Genomic DNA, 18596 nt, shown 5'->3' on the forward strand with positions numbered 1-18596 from the left:
AGTCAGCATTTTGGTCAAGCTTTCCAAATCTGGTCTTTCCAAATATCAGTCTTTTCCAACAGCAAGTCCGCTCTATAGCTTCTCTCCTTTTTTAAAAAAATCTTGCCTCTGCAGGGTTATCAGTTGCAGATTTCTCCTTTTCTCCAAGTATCCTCTCTTCAGTAGTTCCTTGACACACACAGTACTTCCAGTCCACTCAGCAGAGGCACAACACCAACAGTCTCTCCCATCACCTAACAGATCTGCCATTTCATATTTTTTCATCCCAAAGGCAGATGTGCCCGCTCACAAATATCTTTATTAGGAATGAAACTTTTGGACATATATATATATATATATATATATATTATATATATATATATATATATATATAATATATATATAGGTCTTTGGTTGTTCGGGTTTTCTCCCGCGTAAATTGGAGAAAAAATTCAATTTTAAAATTCCAATTTTACGCGGGAGAAAACCCGAACAACCAAAGACCTATATACAAATACCCGCGAAAACCTCAGAAAACATATATATATATATATATATATATATATATATATATATATATATATATATATATATATGACTCTTTGCATAGAGTTGGCAAATAGACAAGAAAATTTCTATCTTGGGACCAATTTACCTCACTTGAATCTACCAGGACAGCTTAACTGTCACAAAAATCTACTTGATATGGGTGTGTGTGAATTTATAGCTACGTTGCATTGTGGAAGCTACCACAACCGCTCAGTACAGTTAATTTTGAAACAAGTTTTTTTTTTTAATCATTCAGTAAAGTCTGTTGATGGCGTTGTCTCCATTGATGGGGAAATCTTTTGAACTTGTACTGCCTCAAATCTACAGTTACTGACTTACAAAGTAGTGTTCCCTGTCTTCAGAGAGTATCTGTTCTATATGTTCTGAGTTCTGTGTTTTATACAAAATATCGATGCAAAGTGGTATTCTGCCATGGCTAGGTTTTCTCTTCTGAATGATCTGCCAATTTTCTCTTCCTTTCTGTCATTGGAGTTGGAATGTTCTTTATGTAAATTGGCTACCCTGTGAGCCCTAGCCTTCATATCATATTAAGCTTTTCCAGATGCACATCCTCTTTTTGTGTGCTTTGGTGTATCAAAAAAGAAAGCCTACCTCCATCTCAGTGTCTCTTGGGTTAGGCCCAGACTATGTATGTGGATACATTTGTCTCTACTGAAATAAGTGAAGTATCACTTCAGCATCAGCAGCTTCTTATAAAGAACTATCTTATCTGCTCAATGTAAATCAGTGTTGTTGTCCATATCGTATTTTGCATTGCTGGCTTGAAATCAAACCAAAAAGCATGTGGGATTTGGCAGAGCAATATCATTATTAGTTAAGGACTTCTAGGGAAGAAATGGTAAACTGAAGACAGCTCTATAAAAGTAGAACTAATTATCATGGCAGAATGGAAAGCTAGCAAGTAGATTGGTTCTTCATAATTCCTCTCTGGACAAAGAGAGGACTTGGGATTGCCCACAAGTGCTCCAGGTGGTTACTCCTTGTGAAGAAACTGCAAGACAGCAGTCTCCAGTGCCTTTAAAACTCTGAGATGAGGGAAAGCCATCTTTGCTCAAACTGCAAATGATGCCTTTGTGAACTCTGGATTCGAAACAGGATTTGTCACTGCTTTTTTTGTAAAAACAAACAAACAAAAAAAAAGTGCCAGAACTCACACACGTCATACAACCCGCCTTGCCTACTCTACAAGGTTCCAACCAAAAAGAGGTGCCGGAACTCCATTCTGGGCATTCTATGACAAAAAAAGCCCTGGGATTTGTTAACTTTCATAGCATTTGGAATCTTGGGATTGACATGTTTTACAGTATTCATTGAATTCCTTTCAATTCTTAACAAACAAAATTTTAAATAAAAGTTTAAGGCCTTTTTATTTTAGCAAAATGATTAGAACATTGTTTATGAAAAAATATAATGGACATAGGGTCCAGATGGATTTGAAATAAGAGCTTGGAATTAATTATAAAATCCTGCCTGTGGGGGAAAAAATCAATTATTTTTAAAAAATATATCCTAGCCGGGGACTTTGAAAGTTGGACACTAAAGCGAACCAGAAGGAACTAAAGATTACAAATAAATGAGAAAAACAATTAAAATTGACTTACTAATACAGATTGGAGCAAAATATTTTAACATTGGGCATATTGAAGGCTATTTGTGAACAATCGACACAAGTTAATTTTAAGAGTCCCTGTCTCTGTAGATAGATTGCATTTAAACAATGTTATGGAAGAACAAGTACCACTGTACAAGACTTAGACTGATCTTTAAATGGAGTTAAAAATGACAGATATTGAATATTTGGAATGTATGAAAAAAGATGCTACACTAGATATACAAATAAAACCTGCTGATGTCTTAATTATTGAAAGTCATATGCAAGTAAAAAACCAAAAAGACCTGGATAATTTTCCTGTACTGGATTTTCAAAAGACATTTGCTAAAACTTTGAAGCATTTTATAAGACGGGACAAAGAAAAAATGAAATCAAGTTCTAGGTCATTATTTGAAGGGATTAAAGATCAAGATAGTTAAATGGAAGGGAATATAAAGTTTTATTTGATTAAGATTAAAATAAATAAGTTATTATCTCTGGTAGCCCTTAATGGATTTTTGCTGATCAGAACTGAAATGGGAGATTTTGAGGATTGGTTTATAGATAAGAGATGAGATATAAGAACAAAAGATTGTATTGTAAGAAAAGCTATACTTGTTTAAACTTAAAATTGTTTATGCTTGTGATGAAAAGAAAACTCATTTATTTTTATATGACTTTTTTTGTTTTTTCCCTCTACGACCTTATTTTCTATTTTTTTAATTTTCTGGACTTTCTATTTTTTTCATTTCACCCTTTTATTATTTTTTGTAGTTTCTATTACTTTTTACCTTTTTAATTGTAATGCATAATACCACTTTATAATGCCTTTGTAAGACCACACTTGGAATATTGCATCCAATTTTGGTCACCAGGATATAAAAAAGATGTTGAGACTCTAGAAAGAGTGCAGAGAAGAACAACAAAAATGATTAGGGGATTGGAAGCTAAAGCATATAAGGAACAGTTGTTGTAATTGGGTATGTCTACTTTAATGAAGAAAAGGACGAGGGGGGACATGATAGCAATGTTCCAATATCTCAGGGGCTGCCACAAAGAAGAGGGAGTCAAGCTATTCTCCAAAGCACCTGAAGGCAGGACAAGAAGCAACAGATGGAAACTAACCAAAGAGAGAAGCAACCTAGAACTTAGGAGAAACTTCCTGACAGTGAGAACAATTAATCAATAGAACAACCTGCTTCCAGAAGTTATGAAACACTGGAAGTTTTTAAGAAGGGATTGGACAACCATTTGTCTGAAGTGGTATAGTGTTTCCTGCCTGAGCAGGGGGTGGACTAGTTGACCTCCAAGGTCACTTCCAAGTCTGTTATTCTAATTCTAATAAAATTATTATAAAAGAAAAAATGTTAGTCTAATGAGGACCACTATTCCTTTTTCACTTTAGATTCCTGTTCTTATCAGTGTTCTTAGTTGTAGCATTTCTGTAGCAGATGTCAGGCAGTCTTAGAACTGTATTCTTGAGAGAACAGATGACAAGTGAAAGAATGATAGTTACAGAGAAATAGCCTGTCCTTACTATACAGCTTATTGTTTCATTCTAAACATGGTAAAAAATTGATAGCCTTGAGGTGGAGTTGAAGAGTTATGTAACTTGCTATATAAAATGAAGACTTTGCATCTGTAATCATTACTGCAAAATAATGAAAATAGTTTATATAACCTTTCCTGTTTCATAATATGGTCTTACGCATTTATGTGCTCAAAACATTTTGATGATTTTTAAGGAATAGTCTCCTGCATTCTAGACTGTATCAGACATTAAATGAAATGGCTAGTGCATTTTTTTTTCTGTGGTGATGCCAGTTCTGGTTAAAGAAATAATATGACTATTTATTTTCCAATGTCAATTTTTTCCATCTTAAAAAAAAATACATCAGAGATATTTACTGCTGTCTTTTCTTTTTCCACATTGTAGGGGATGTTAGGGGAGCTGAACTATATTTTTAAATGTGGACGTTATTTCTTGTTTCTTATATGTTATGCATACATATTATTCTTGTGCCTGGTATTCTCCTACTAGGTCTGTTTTGCCAAGTGTGAGGGCAGTGATCAGGTGCCAGGCAATGAACACTCCAGTAAATAAAGGGATTCTAAGCTTTATTATTAGCTCAAGGAAACTGATTTAAAAGCAAAACATAAAAAAAACTTACATACCAAGCAAGATGATACCCAAATCTTTTACAAGCTGCCAGGAACTCCTTAATAACAATTACAGAGATATCCCAAGGACAGCCAGTTTCCACAGCACCCAATGATATGCTCTGTGTCTTTGTTCTCAACAAAGAACAACCCCTAAGTTTTTTTCAAAACCTGACAGCATGACTGCATGGTCCTGCTATGGTCAGGAGACTGCAAGATCTGACTTTGACTAGGTAGCTCGTGACTCTGGGGTGAGAATCAAAAGTTTGAGAAAAATGTTAAAGCTATATGAAGATTCCTCCTCCCTCTTCTCCTTTATTTAGTAAACGAGTAAAAACACCTAGCAGTTTAGCTCAGAATGAACTCTAGACTTTTCTTAATATGGAGGAGAAATCAAAGTATGTCACTGAACTCCTTGAAATAACAATGGTCTTCTGCATTGCCACTGCACAGTCATAGAATTGATATGGATTAAATCAAGAAAAAATTGATTGATATGGATTAAATCAAGAAAGATTCAGCTCTATCCCCTGCTTATAAGCCTGGCTCTAAAATAAAGTGGTGCTTGTTACCATGTTTGTTCATTTTGATGTTCCTGATGGGCTCTTAATAACAATGTATAGTTAGGCAAAACATTAAAAAAAATTCACAATAACATGGGATAAAGGTTATTATTTAAAACAACTCATTTAATCAGCAGTTAAGTCTTGGAATCAATCAAATGAATGAGAATGTTTTTTTTATATATTTTTTTAATAGGAGAGTATTGGATTGATCCTAACCAAGGGTGTACCGGGGACTCTTTCAAAGTATACTGTAACTTCACAGCTGATGGAGAAACTTGCATCTATCCAGATAAGAAATCAGAGGGAGTAAGTACCAAAATAGTACTTCTTGCAAATAGTTCTTGCTTGAATCAAGATCATGGCTAAAACAAACAAACAAACAAAAATACAGTCCCTTTTTTTTTGAACAAGCCTTTTTTTTAATATGTCAATTCCAGTACCGTTCTTACAAAACTGAATCAAAGTTTGCCTAATGCCTATGTCTTGTGGATAATAGTTTGTACCTGTTAACTAGTGTCATTTTTTTTCATAGCAGCTATTTTTTTAAGTCACAATAGACATCCCACAGTCATGTGACTGCAATCTATTATTATTATTATTTTGCTTGAAATTAGCATGTACTTCCGTTTTCCAGCAAAATAGCCCATCCATCGTGGACAATGAATTTGCTTAATGACCACTGCAAAAAAAAAAAAAAAAGGTCAAAATCAGATTGGTCATGGGATTTAACAACCGGCAGACTTAATAACCATAATTCTAGGCTCAGTAATGGTCATAAGTTGAGGACTACCTATACATGGACAAAAGAATTTTCAAGATTAAATAATTAGTATTCAGCAAATTTTGTGTTAGAAAAAACCGTTAAATTACACTTAAGTATATTAAATTATTTTTAACAATGAAAGCAAGAATATAAATCTCAGAGATTAATGACAAAATCTCCACCATTAGTTGTTCATTATGCAGCTATTTTTTAAATTTTGTGTTAGCACTTAGTATACGTTTTGGAAGAAGAAAATACTTTGTAAAGTTCTTTTTCTTATCTTTTCATACCCTTCTAACCAGGTACCTTTCTTATCTGGGCTGATTAACTGTGGCTTTTCAAGAAAGCAACCAGATAAATGTGTATATTCAAACCTTACTTTTCTTAATATAAACATTTGAAATATGTCTCCATATTTGTTGAACCAAGAATTATAGGGTTCTACAGAATTTTCAGTTCTGCTATACATATTTGTTAGGAAGATCCATTTACCTAGTGTTAGTATTTATGGAAATCAAATCACACTTTTTGGATTATTGATCATCATAGTGAGGTTATTTCAGCCATAATATTGTTTTAAAAAACAAGTAACTAGACTTAGATAAATCTTTTATTTGCTCTAGCATGGATTCTCATGTTTGGAATATTATTATAAAATCAAATGTTACTGCTCCTCAGAGTGCATTACACTTGGAGCAGGGTGAAGGTAGTCCTCAATTTATTACTGTAATGGAGCCCAGAATTTCCCTCATAAATCATGATGGTCATAAGTCAAGGCACCCACATGATTGGAATTGATCTTACGGCTTGTTTTGCAGCAATCATTATGCAGGCACCACAGTCATTAAGTGAATGTTATGCTCATTAAGGGAGCCAATATATTCCTATGAGCGGTTTTTTTGCAAAAAAAAAAAAAATTACCTGAAAAAGCAAAAAAAAAAAAAAACCATGCAAACATCGTAGTCATCTGATGGCAGCACATCAGCCATAAAAATAACCCAGTTGCCATGCACTTGAAATGCAGTCATGTGACTGTAGGGGGGGGTGGAGGCAGCCATTGGAAGCCTAGAACTGGCTCATAAATAACTTTTGAGGTCTGCAGTAATTTTGAATGGTTGCTAAGCAAGCAGTCGTTAAAGTGAGGATTACCTATATCAAATAAGTCAGAGCAGCTTTCAGCATCCACAAAGCAGAAGAAAATGTAAAAGTCCTAAGAATTTTAAAAAAAAAAAAAATCTGAAAGCCTCCCTTTCAGACACTGAATGTGCAGATCTTTAAAGACCTCTCCTTTATCTCTGCTCATTGTTAATGGTCCGTTCCTGTGCCTCACAAGAAGATACAAGTGACAAGAGAACCAAAATGTAGTATTTGAAGAGAGCAAAATACTGTACAGCACCATCTGGGCTCACCCAGTGCCAAAGACTGCAAGCACAATCCCTTTTCCACATATCTGCTGGAACAATCCAATCAATGTATTTAGTTATTTAATATGTTATCTGAGAACTTGATACAATTTTCTCTGCACAACTCTAAATATAATTAGAACTAGGCAGAAAGCCCATGCATTTTTTTTTCTTTTCATTTTTTAAAAAGAGATTAATTTAGCAGTGTTTATGTAAAACTCGGCTAATTCCCACTCATTTCTTGCTGACATAATTAACACTTGTGATTTCTTTCCTCCCTCACAGTTTAGGATTTCATCCTGGCCAAAGGAAAACCCGGGAACCTGGTTTAGTGAATTTAAGAGAGGCAAACTGGTAAATTACCTTTTCTTTTTTACTTTAGAATTAGCATGCCAACCTAAAGACACAAATCCTATAAAGTTATCCTGAAACAAGTGTTGCCTTTTTTTTTTTTTTTGCTAACACACAAAGTGTTGCATGCAAGTAGTGATTTTTGTGGGGAGATTCAGCATGAAGATACTCTAGGCCTCCTGCATCTTCAGGGGCAGAATAGGATTATAATTTTCTGAATAAATGATTCTGAAAACTCAGGTAGGGCAAAACACTCTGGGAATATTTGTAGCTTTTATCAAGGACTAGGAGCAGATAAGAAATCAGGCTTGAATTTCAGTGTAAGAGCAGACAAATATTTTCTAGTCAAGTTTTACTTCTAGTCAAATCAAGACAACAAAGGAGTTATCCATTGGGAACACATAGAAAGTAGTATTAAAGCAACTAGAGGATGGGATCATAACAAAATGAGCATCATTTTGGGATCATAACAAAATGAGCATCAATACCTTTTCCCCTTCCTTCCTTCCTTCCTTCCTTCCTTCCTTCCTTCTTTTCCTCCCTCCTTCTCTCCCTTCCTTCCTTCCTTCCTTCATTCCTTTCTCCCTCCCTCCTCCCTCCCTCCCTCCCTTCTCTTTCTGTGAAAGATAACATAAAATGTAGTACTTTGAAATGACCTCTTTCAGAGGGCCATGTGTAGTTAGACAAAAGACCACATGTTTAGAGAGAGTGCATTTCACATTAGAGGAATAGATGTTGGGAATTCCTCCTTTCTGCCTTTCGGAAACATTTTGTGTGACACCTAAAATGTCCAAAATATATAATATATAAAATATATTTTATATATTATAAAATATATAATATATAAAATATATTTTTCCATGCACTAATATTTAAAAAAAGGACCTACATTTAGACTAGAACTAAATAAAACTTCATGTTTCTAGTCTATCTGATTTTCTATTGGCTACAGGGAATCTATTGCCTCAAACCAAAAACTTGAGATATCAGAAAAGAGTGGAAAAATGTTTTTCATTTAGTTATTATATTTTTACAGATGAAAATATATGCTTGTGAGATTTTCATGTATCAAAATAATTTGGTTGCCTTTGGATAATGTATACTTTGGCCTGAATAAGAAAACAGGTATCTATCATTTGCTGGTTAAGTTTAGGCAGTCATCCCAGTTTCATTTGTTTTCAGTCTTAATCTGTATCATCCAAGTTCTGGAGAAGTCTGTGAGTTTCTAAAAAAAATATATCCAATTTTTGATAGTTGGTTTTTCCTAAACTATCAACTTTTATCTTGTAGCTGAGCAAAAAATAGTACTGGCAAATTTAGAAAAGTGACTCAGATCTGACTCAAAAAGAATTCCACCTCATCTTCTCATTTAAACCTTCAACGTGAGCATATATGTTAAAATGGCCTCATTCCTTCAAAAGTTTCTCAGATACCTTTCCAAATGGTTCAAATTTTAGCTGAACATTACATTGCTTTAGTGCCTTGAAGAAACATACTTTTCATCATTAGATCTTAGTTATGTCACTGTAAAACCTGCATCCAAAGTAACTCTGCATCCCCTGTGGCTGTTTTTCAAGTGCCACGATAAAGGAAAACAGTGTTTCTTCTGTCCTCTGCTGGATCCTTTAATATAACATTCTGAAATTAATTATACAGCTGACTACCTCGGAGCTCTTTTCTAGGGATATTTACTTCCCCATGCAGGTAGTCCTCAACTCATGGTCATACGGGAGCCTGCCCATCGGTTGTACAATGTGACAAGCCATAAAATGGGTCATCGGCCTTATTTTACAATCGTTTTTTTACTTTTACTTAAGCAGGGACAATGGTCTTTAAGTGAGTGCCAGGGTTGTTATGTGAACCAATGGTTTTCTAACAATGTGGTTTTGCCAAAAATCAGGAGCAAATGCTGGTCTTCAGCAAAACTGTTGTTAAACATGCTCATGTGATGGTGCAAATGGTCATAAATGCAGCTTGTAGTTTAGTGAGAGCAGGGGACAGTCCCAACTGTCAAAATTTTGAATCTAGGTGAAAAGGCTAGGTCCGTTGTAACTTTGAATGGTTGCTAAGTGATCAGTGATAAGTCAAGGACTATCTGGAGCTAGACTGAATACTGATCTCTGGGTCATGCCACACCATGCATAATGCTGGTAGCACTTGATTTTCCTCTGTTTATAGACTTATCTTTTACATTCCAATTCCAAAGAAAGGCAATGCCAAAGAATGTTCAAACTATCGCACCATTGCACTCATTTCACATGCTAGTAAAGTTATGCTTAAAATCCTACAAGCTAGACTCCAGCAGTATGTGGATCGAGAACTACCAGAAGTACAGGCAGGATTTCGAAGAGGCAGAGGAACTAGAGATCAAATTGCCAACATACGCTGGATCATGGAGAACGCTAGGGAGTTCCAGAAAAACATCTACTTCTGCTTCATTGACTATGCAAAAGCCTTTGATTGTGTGGATCACAACAAATTGTGGCAAGTTCTTAAAGAGATGGGAGTATCAGACCATCTCATTTGTCTCTTGAGAAACTTATATGCGGGTCAAGAAGCAACAGTGAGAACCGAACACGGAACCACTGATGGGTTCAAAATTGGAAAAGGAGTCCGGCAAGGCTGTATACTGTCGCCCTGCCTATTTAACTTATATATGCAGAGCACATCATGAGAAAGGCAGGGCTAGATGAATCAAAAGTTGGAATTAAGATTGCCGGGAGAAATATCAACAACCTAAGATATGCAGATGAGACCACTCTAATGGCAGAAAGTGAAGAGGAACTAAAGAGCCTCTTGATGCGGGTGAAGAAGGAGAGTGCAAAAGTTGGCTTGAAACTCAACATTAAGAAAACCAAAATCATGGCATCTGCCCCTCTTAATTCCTGGCACATAGATGGGGAAGAAATGGAGGTAGTGACAGATTTTATTTTTCTGGGATCCAAGATCACCTTGGATGGGGAATGCAGCCAAGAAATTAAAAGACGCTAGCTCCTGGGGAGGAAAGCTATGGCAAATCTAGACAGCATACTAAAAAGCAGAGACATCACCCTGCCAACAAAAGTGCATATAGTCCAGGCCATGGTTTTCCCAGTTGCAATGTATGGCTGTGAAAGTTGGACCATAAGAAAGGCTGAGCGCCAAAGAATTGAGGCCTTTGAACTATGGTGCTGGAGAAGACTCCTGCGAGTCCCTTGGACTGCAAGGAGTTCAAACCGGTCAGTCCTAGAAGAGATCAACCCCGACTGCTCTTTAGAAGGCCAGATCCTGAAGTTGAAACTCAAATACTTTGGTCACCTAATGAGAAGGAAGGACTCACTGGAGAAGGGCCTAATGCTGGGAAAGATTGAGGGCAATAGAAGAAGAGGACGACAGAGAATGAGATGGCTGGATGGAGTCACTGAAGCAGTAGGTGGGAACTTAAATGGACTCCAGAAGATGGTAGAGGACAGGAAGACCTGGAGGAACATTGTCCATGGGGTCGCGATGGGTCGGACATGACTTCGCAATTAACAACAACAACAACATAGACTTATCTGGATCAGAGATTCTGTTCCAATAGAGCAGAAATGGGTAATATAACATAATTTCATCTGTTATGTTCATTAAGTAATGAATTATACAGGGTTCTTCCATACTCAGAAAAAATAATTATTATCTGTATTATCAAGTATAAGTTATTCAGATTTCTGTACAGATATATGTGCCTGTACAGGTAGTCCTTGACTTAAAACAGTTCATTTAGTGACTGTTCAGAGTTACAACGGCACTGAAAAAAAGTGACTTATGACCATTTTTCACACTTACAATCTCTGCAGCAGCCTTACGATCATGTGATTCAGATGCTTGGCAACTAGTTCATACTTACGACCGTCGCTGTGTCCCAAGGTCCCAAGGTCATGTGATCCCCTTTTGCAACCTTTTGACAAGCAAAATCAATGGAGAAGTCAGGTTCACTTAACAATCCTGTTACTACACCTCAATCAACTGCAGTGATTCACTTAACAACTATGTCAAGAAAGGTCGTAAAATGGGGCAAAACTCACTTAACAAATGTTTCATTTAACAACAGAAATTTTGGGCTCAATTGCGGTCATAAGGTGAGGACTACCTGTATAGACTTTCGATAGAGGAAAGCCTGGGACTGGTCTCCCTCATGTGGGATAGCAGATACCTCAGAATTTAAATTTACTAAGAATTTAAAGTGTGTCCTTGGGAGAATGCTGTTTGGACAAGGTTATCACATATTGTTTGCAATGGTTTTCAGCTCTGATAATAAACAGGCAGACTGGGTGCATAATCATATAGCTTTGCTTAAAGGAAATATCTTTATTGATTCATTGCCTAACTGCATTCTTAATGGGACAACAAACAGGCTTATGTCAGCTGATTTATAAGAGGCCGGTTAATGTGTTTTGCTGTTGCATATTATCTTGTTTTGCACTTTGAAGAGCAAGTTTATATATAGCTGTTTGCCTTTTTTTTTTTTAACCTCCTTAGCTTTCTTATGTGGACGCTGAAGGCAATTCTATTAGCATGGTCCAAATGACATTCCTTAAACTACTAAGTGCCTCTGCTCGACAAAACTTCACTTACAACTGTCATCAGTCAGTAGCATGGCATGACGTCTCTTCTGACAGCTATGACAAAGCACTGAGGTTCTTAGGCTCAAATGATGAAGAAATGTCTTATGACAACAATCCGTACATCAAAGTGCTTCATGATGGCTGTGCAGTAAGTATAAGCCTTGGACATTTTTTCCCCACCTTTAGTTGAGCTTTGTATTCAAATGAATTCAGCTTAATACCTCTCTTGCCCATATCTGTTTCTTTCTAAACATATTCTTTCATTTTTGTACCTTGTTCTTAGCAGAGTCAGTCTGTTTAAAGAATAACCCTGTGGAGGTCGGGGTGGGGGGGAATGTAATCCATAATGTAAGGCAAATAAAAGACAAAAAACAATCAGACAGCAGGCTTCTGTAAATGCATTGACAAGGGAAGTCACTAGAGGAAAAAGTAAAGATTGGAGATAGCAAATGAAAAACATTTGTACTTTATCATGTACGGCAAAAAATGAATAACAGTAATATTGCAAATGAAAGATCCCTTTGCACACTTTAATACAACATGTGTCTAAAACAGAAAATAGAAGTGAAAGTAGTGCCAAATTGTCTAATTTTTAAAAATTCTATCTTCATTTCCGATGAGCTATTGTTTGAATTGGTTCTGGAATCTGATAGTTATAGAATGATATTAAAGAATGTCTTAGAGACTTACACGTTTCCCAAGTACTGAATCATTATTCATTACAATCCCCACTACATTACATAATTTCATTTCTGTCTTGGAATTGCTTCTTTAACATCCAAATATTGAATTTGGATATGTAGTGAGAAATGTAAGGTAGGAAAAAGCAGACCCACGGGTGCAAAATAGGTGGCACCTGGCCGAGAGCTAGTACTTCTGAGAAGGATCTGGGAATCCTGCAGAGCACAGATTAAGCGAGAGCCAGCAGGGTGCTGTAGCTGCCAAAAGAGACAATGTATTTGTGGAATCACTGAATCACTAGTCTTAAGCCGGATACTGTCCCCAGTTTTTGTCCTTGCAACACAAGAAGCTGAGAAACTGAGAACGGCTGCAAGGAAGAGCAATAGAAATGTTGAGGGACTTGGAGCTTAAATCCGATGAAGAAGTAGGTATGGTTAGTCTAAAGAAGAGAAGGCAAGGGAGCCTTAGCAGTATTCAAATATTTGAGGGCCTGTCACAGAGATATTCTCCTCAGTCTGCAAGAGTAGGAGAAGAACAAATGAGCTTTTGGAGCTTTATAGAGAGAGATCCAATCACAAAATAAGGAGGATTTTTCTGACTGTGAGAGGTATTAAGCAGTGGAACCTCCTGTCTGCTGGTGTTCTGGGTGCTCCATCCGAGGAGGTTTTCAACCAAAGGTTAGTCAACTATGAGAGCCATTTGTCTATCCTGTGTAGGAGCTGGACTAAAAGTGCTCCAAGATTTTTCCAACTCATTATTCTGTCATTCTCTATTTCTGTGCATTTAAATGAGCCATGGTCCTTTTCCCTCTCTTTTGCTCCAATCACCCTTGACATTTTTTTTTCTTTATTCAATTCCATCTCCTTCCTTTTCTCTTGTTGGCAGAAATAGCTAGATATGAAGCAAAGTCCTTTCTTCCCTGTTCCTTAAAAGCTAATTCAGACTTGGACTAGAAGTGATATGTCTTCAGCCCACTATTCCTTCAGGGGTAGTCAATCTTGGCTCTTTTATGACTCGTGGACTTCAACTCCCAGAATTCCTGAGCCAGCTGGCTCAGGAATTCTGGGAGTTGAAGTCCACGAGTCATAAAAGAGCCAAGGTTGACTACCCCTGCTTTACATGATGATTTTGACACTTTATCTAACCTTCATTACTACACTGACAAGTGAACCAGGGGTGATAAATATAGATAATTACACTCACCTGGATTGTTCTCCGAAGTAACTAGTTAAGTTGCTACTTTTTGGAAATCCAGTCAAGATGCAAACTGACATTTCAGTTTAATTGCAGGAGAAATATCTCAAGTCAAAAAATTTCCCAACCATTTATTAAGTAGACTTTTGAGACTTCTGACATTCTTAACTCCTTCAAATTCAACTGTAGTCTTATTGGCTACACAACCACCTCCTTAGATAAACATAGACCATTTAAGACTCTTCTGATCTTTGCTGCATCAACCAATATATTAACTGAATGTTATTTTGTTTTACAGTCAAGAAAAGGCTATGCAAAGACTGTTATGGAAATCAATACTCCCAAAATTGACCAACTGCCTATCTTCGATGTGATGATTAATGACTTTGGTGATCAAAATCAGAAGTTTGGCTTTGAAGTGGGTCCAGTCTGTTTCCTTGGTTAAGTTTAGAGTAAAGAGCAAATCTTCAAGAAGAGAAATGTGCTAGGTGTCACCATACCAATTGACTTGTGCCATGTGTAAGTTTTAAATAAGAATGGAATAGATGTGTTTCACCAAATACGTATGTCTTTTTTAGAAAACACCCACTGACTGCCCTTTTTGGAGCAGAATCACATGACTTAAATTTATTTGGCAAATGATGAATGATCCTGTGTCAACGACAGGCAAGTTCATCTTATGAATGTCCTCCACCAACCTATCCTTCTTTACCCACCTATGTCCCTTTTTATTTTTATTTTTTTGGTGCTGTAAAATTGAATGGTGCTCCTTTTTTTTTTACAACATAAGAGGTGCTAAGAAGATATGTTTAATAAACTGTAATTATTCTGTGTACAGTACAGTGCTGTCCAGTGTCTGTTTCTAAAACTTGCATGCGTCCCTGAATTGCAACTGGCTGTTACCTTACCCTAATTTCAAAAATTACATTTCAGTACCATGTATGTATTATGAAAAATAAAGCTGTAATTTCCAATGAAGTCCCACTCCATATTTTTCTGATCAATAATATGATAATGTACCCTCTTTGTATATATTGATCTCTAGAGTTGTGTTATTTGAAGTCAGTGACAAAACCTCAGGTCCAGGCAGAACTGGAAACAAAGGAGCAGCACCTTTTTCTCCCACAACTATCTTGCAATAAGGAATTCCAAGAAGGATCCCACGGGCCCGTGGAGATACTCCCACGGGATGCCATATCTCATTTCAAGACCATGAGCAAGTTGCGTTGGTTGGTGGTGGTTATCTTTTACGTTGGCGTGGGAAAATGTGCCTTGTTCAATTAAAATGTGCAAAAGATGCAAGGAAAGTCCCTATTGCTCTAGCGCATGTTCTTTGTACTGTATTCTGACAATATGGGGAGTTATGAGCCAGATGGAAGGAGACCATATCTGTGGTTCATTCTTCACTAAAGGCATTGCCTTCATTTTTGGAGTAATGCTGATATGCAGAAAAGTAGCAGCGTAGTTATTATGTCTATGGATGCCTCTTCCAATATTTCCACGGCTTAGGAACAAAGTATACCAGCTTCTGGCTGCCAGATCTTTTCCTGTAATGTCAGAAGGGGCCCTTGAGTATAATGAATTAATTTCAGTAATATAATTAACTAGTCTATAATTAATGACTAATTGAAACTCTCAGAATTTTTTTTTTTTCATCTGGATATTAAAAGTAGATTCTGCACAATTATTTATGAACTGTGCTACTTTCTGGCACATTTGCTAGGTATACCTAAATTATATATGAGCAGTGCCTGTATTTGTCACACTAATGTCTAGTTTTTATTCTATCTATTCTCGCAGTGTCATTGTTTACTTCTGAAACTTCAGAACAAAGACTCTTGCACCCGTTCAAGATATTTCCCCCTTCTTGGGCATATCTTGATGGGCAAGGGGAAAAAAAAAGAAATTTAAAATATATTGCCATTTATTGTATCAAATTAGTAACTACATGTCTACCAGAATTCTGATGTGCAAATCTTAGTGCAGATAAATCTTTCTTCATTGGTCATATTAAAGATAATGGTAGATCAGGTGGAGGGACTTTCATCCTGGCCACTTGGCTACTTTAAGCAAATACATTGCAGATGATGGAAATAGTCAATGCAACACTATAACCTCAGATTCTGGATTTATATCAATGGAATCTATTTGCTCTCCCAGCACAGAAGATACATGAGTGTAAACTTAAATCTGTTCAGGTAACCTTCTTGCTGTATTGTGACAAATAAGTCTAGGTCATGTGATTCTACCTAGTTGCCAAGCAACCTATGAGAAAATTGCTAACCATGAAGCTTATTATTATTTTTTTTTACTCAAGCAGTTACAATTTGCAATCTTATTTTTTTTTCCTGGCCTCAAGGTTTTTTTTTTTCTGGGTGGTCAAACATAGACATTAATTTAACACAAATCCTTTTGTACTTATTTCTCATAATATATGTAAGACTTGAAAAATATTTGTTACTATTTCTTATATAAATCTGTTTAAATTAATTGATACCAGATCCCACTAGCTCATTTTCTGCTGTTTTTAAGCATGCAAGCATTTTATATGTAAAAGAAATTTCAAAGTCAACAATTTGCTGTTTGGAATTCCTTTTCTAAAACCAAAGTTTGTTAATTGCCACCTGAAAGACAAAAATAATATACATTTTATTAATAAAATCAATTCCTGTCTCCATGGACTGATCATTCTGTTTTTTAATCCTACAGGAAATGCTGTGTAATCTTCAATAACACAATTAAATTCTGGCTGTAGGTAATCTATCACATAAGCCACAGAATATAGATCAAAGCCTCTTGTAAATATTCAGGTCAAAATCCTCATAAATGGAGTAGGAGGAGTGTGTTAAATAAGTTTTGATTTCCTAAATGCCACCTTCAGGAAGCTTTGTTTATTATTGATGAAGTTCAAAAATGTCTGCCTGAGTCTGGAGAGGAAAAATATTATTTTGACCAATTTTAAAGAATGCAAACAACTTTTAGCTGCTTTTATAAAACATGTTTACCAAATTTATCTACTTTTTCACGTAACATTGATCCCTAAACCATAACAATGAGGTTGGGTATCCACAAAACACTTAACCCAAAACCTTGCTAAGGTGGGAAGGCACTTGTTCTTGCTTGCCTTATTGTATAAACTCAAACTCTAGATCAATTATTAGAATATCACTGAATAGTTGCTGACAGTCTAAATGTTAAAAATGCACCATCCTTAACTGTGCTAATGTGCTATCAGTAAACTGCTGCCAATATCACAGCAGTTGTGACACTCTACTAACTCACCACTGCTGCTATTCACCATCAGGCCCATTCACCCAATCTATCCTGAGTGCAAGTTGATCTGGTTACACACATAGATATACACAATATATGTGCCATTATGTTTCTGAAGGCATGACTGGGAAAGGTGATTAGCAATGGGTGAAATAACAACATGCCAAGGCATGGTAGAATCTGGCACTATCATTGCCCAAACCAAACTAGCAGTGTTTTTTTTCTATTAAAAAAAAAAAAAAGTGCCAGAACTCACACATGTCATACAACCCGCCTTGTCTACCCTACAAGGTTCCATCCCAAAAAGGTGCCAGAACTCTGTTCTGGGCATTCTATGAGAAAAAAAGCCCTGCAAACTAGAAGAAATTTCATAATTACTATCCATTGCCTATTAAATATTGCAGTGGTCCAGGGTTATCAAATGTGACTGCAAAATACAAATAACCACTAGATGGCAGCATATATATATAAAAACTCTTTACTACCATCTCAAGGTTATCTGGATTCATGCGCTTTAACCTTAGCAAAATCGTTCATAGAGGAGCTCAACTGCGTTGAAGCTTTTTTCTCATAGGCAAATTAATTAAACATTAAATTGTGTTTCAGGCTATGATGAAAATCAAGTGATTATTTTCAAAAAGAATAATATACAATAAAACTAGAAAATGAGGGATGCGTTTAGCATGCTGGCTGGATACCAGTGCTAATATTAGCTGCATTTTGGCAGAAGCATTGCCTGAAACCCATGTCAGCTGAATTGTGCTGTTTGCCAGAAAGTGAAAATGGCAATTAAGAAAAGGCATACATTTTCCTCCATGAGCAGAATTGTTATTCTTCTTGAGAAAACCTGACTTTATTAAATTCTCTGTCAAAAATAAATTGACTTTGAAAGAGTCAAATGGAACTTAATCCTTAACCTTTTTGCAATGAATGGAACTAAGATTTTCAAAATTATTAAAGGGAGGAGAAAGCATTTATATTAAGGTTCTGGTGCTTTATATATATAATTTTTATTACTAACACAGTAGTCCTGATCTAGAGTCTAAGGGTTTTTACAGTTCCTTTTTCCAAGAAAAAAAGAGAAGAGTGGAAATTAATCAGTCTGTTTCTAATCACATCCCTTGACTGTGTTTGTAACTCATATACTCCATTCTGTGGTTCACATTAAAAAGTAAAGCCGCCTCTGAAGTAAATCTGAAGCCTGTAACTTTTGGGGACCCATTCATTAGAGCAACAGTACTGTATGGAAATAGTTTGCCATCACCTTCTTAATCAAGGAACTATTTCAACCAATTGGTTCATTTTGCAGTTCATTTTTTAAGGAAATCTGGGGACTTTTTTTTTCAACTGCAACCCTTTATGTACACAGATTTTCCAATAATAGCAATTACAGTTACCCCTGATTTAGGCAGCTTCAGGCATAATTCCCACCTCCTACTTTGAGAAAAAAAAAATAACTGCTAATTGGGTAAGTGTCTC

The 18596-nt window shown here is 36.1% G+C and overlaps 1 protein-coding gene across 1 annotated transcript in view; it reads left to right on the top strand.

Annotated features, from left to right (window-relative positions):
- Positions 1-16519, top strand: part of COL11A1 (collagen type XI alpha 1 chain) — a 263838-nt gene extending 247319 nt beyond the window's left edge. Inside the window, exons 64-67 of the mRNA XM_039369563.1 lie at positions 5060-5172; positions 7318-7386; positions 11884-12117; positions 14143-16519. Coding sequence (XP_039225497.1) covers positions 5060-5172; positions 7318-7386; positions 11884-12117; positions 14143-14289 — 563 coding nt within the window. The 3' untranslated portion in view covers positions 14290-16519. The remainder of the gene's footprint in view (positions 1-5059; positions 5173-7317; positions 7387-11883; positions 12118-14142) is intronic.
- The last annotated feature ends 2077 nt before the right edge of the window (positions 16520-18596 follow it).

This window comes from Crotalus tigris, unplaced genomic scaffold, assembly GCF_016545835.1.
Source record: "Crotalus tigris isolate CLP2741 ecotype Arizona unplaced genomic scaffold, ASM1654583v1 scf7180000021163.878790, whole genome shotgun sequence".
NCBI classification, from domain to species: Eukaryota; Metazoa; Chordata; class Lepidosauria; order Squamata; family Viperidae; genus Crotalus; species Crotalus tigris.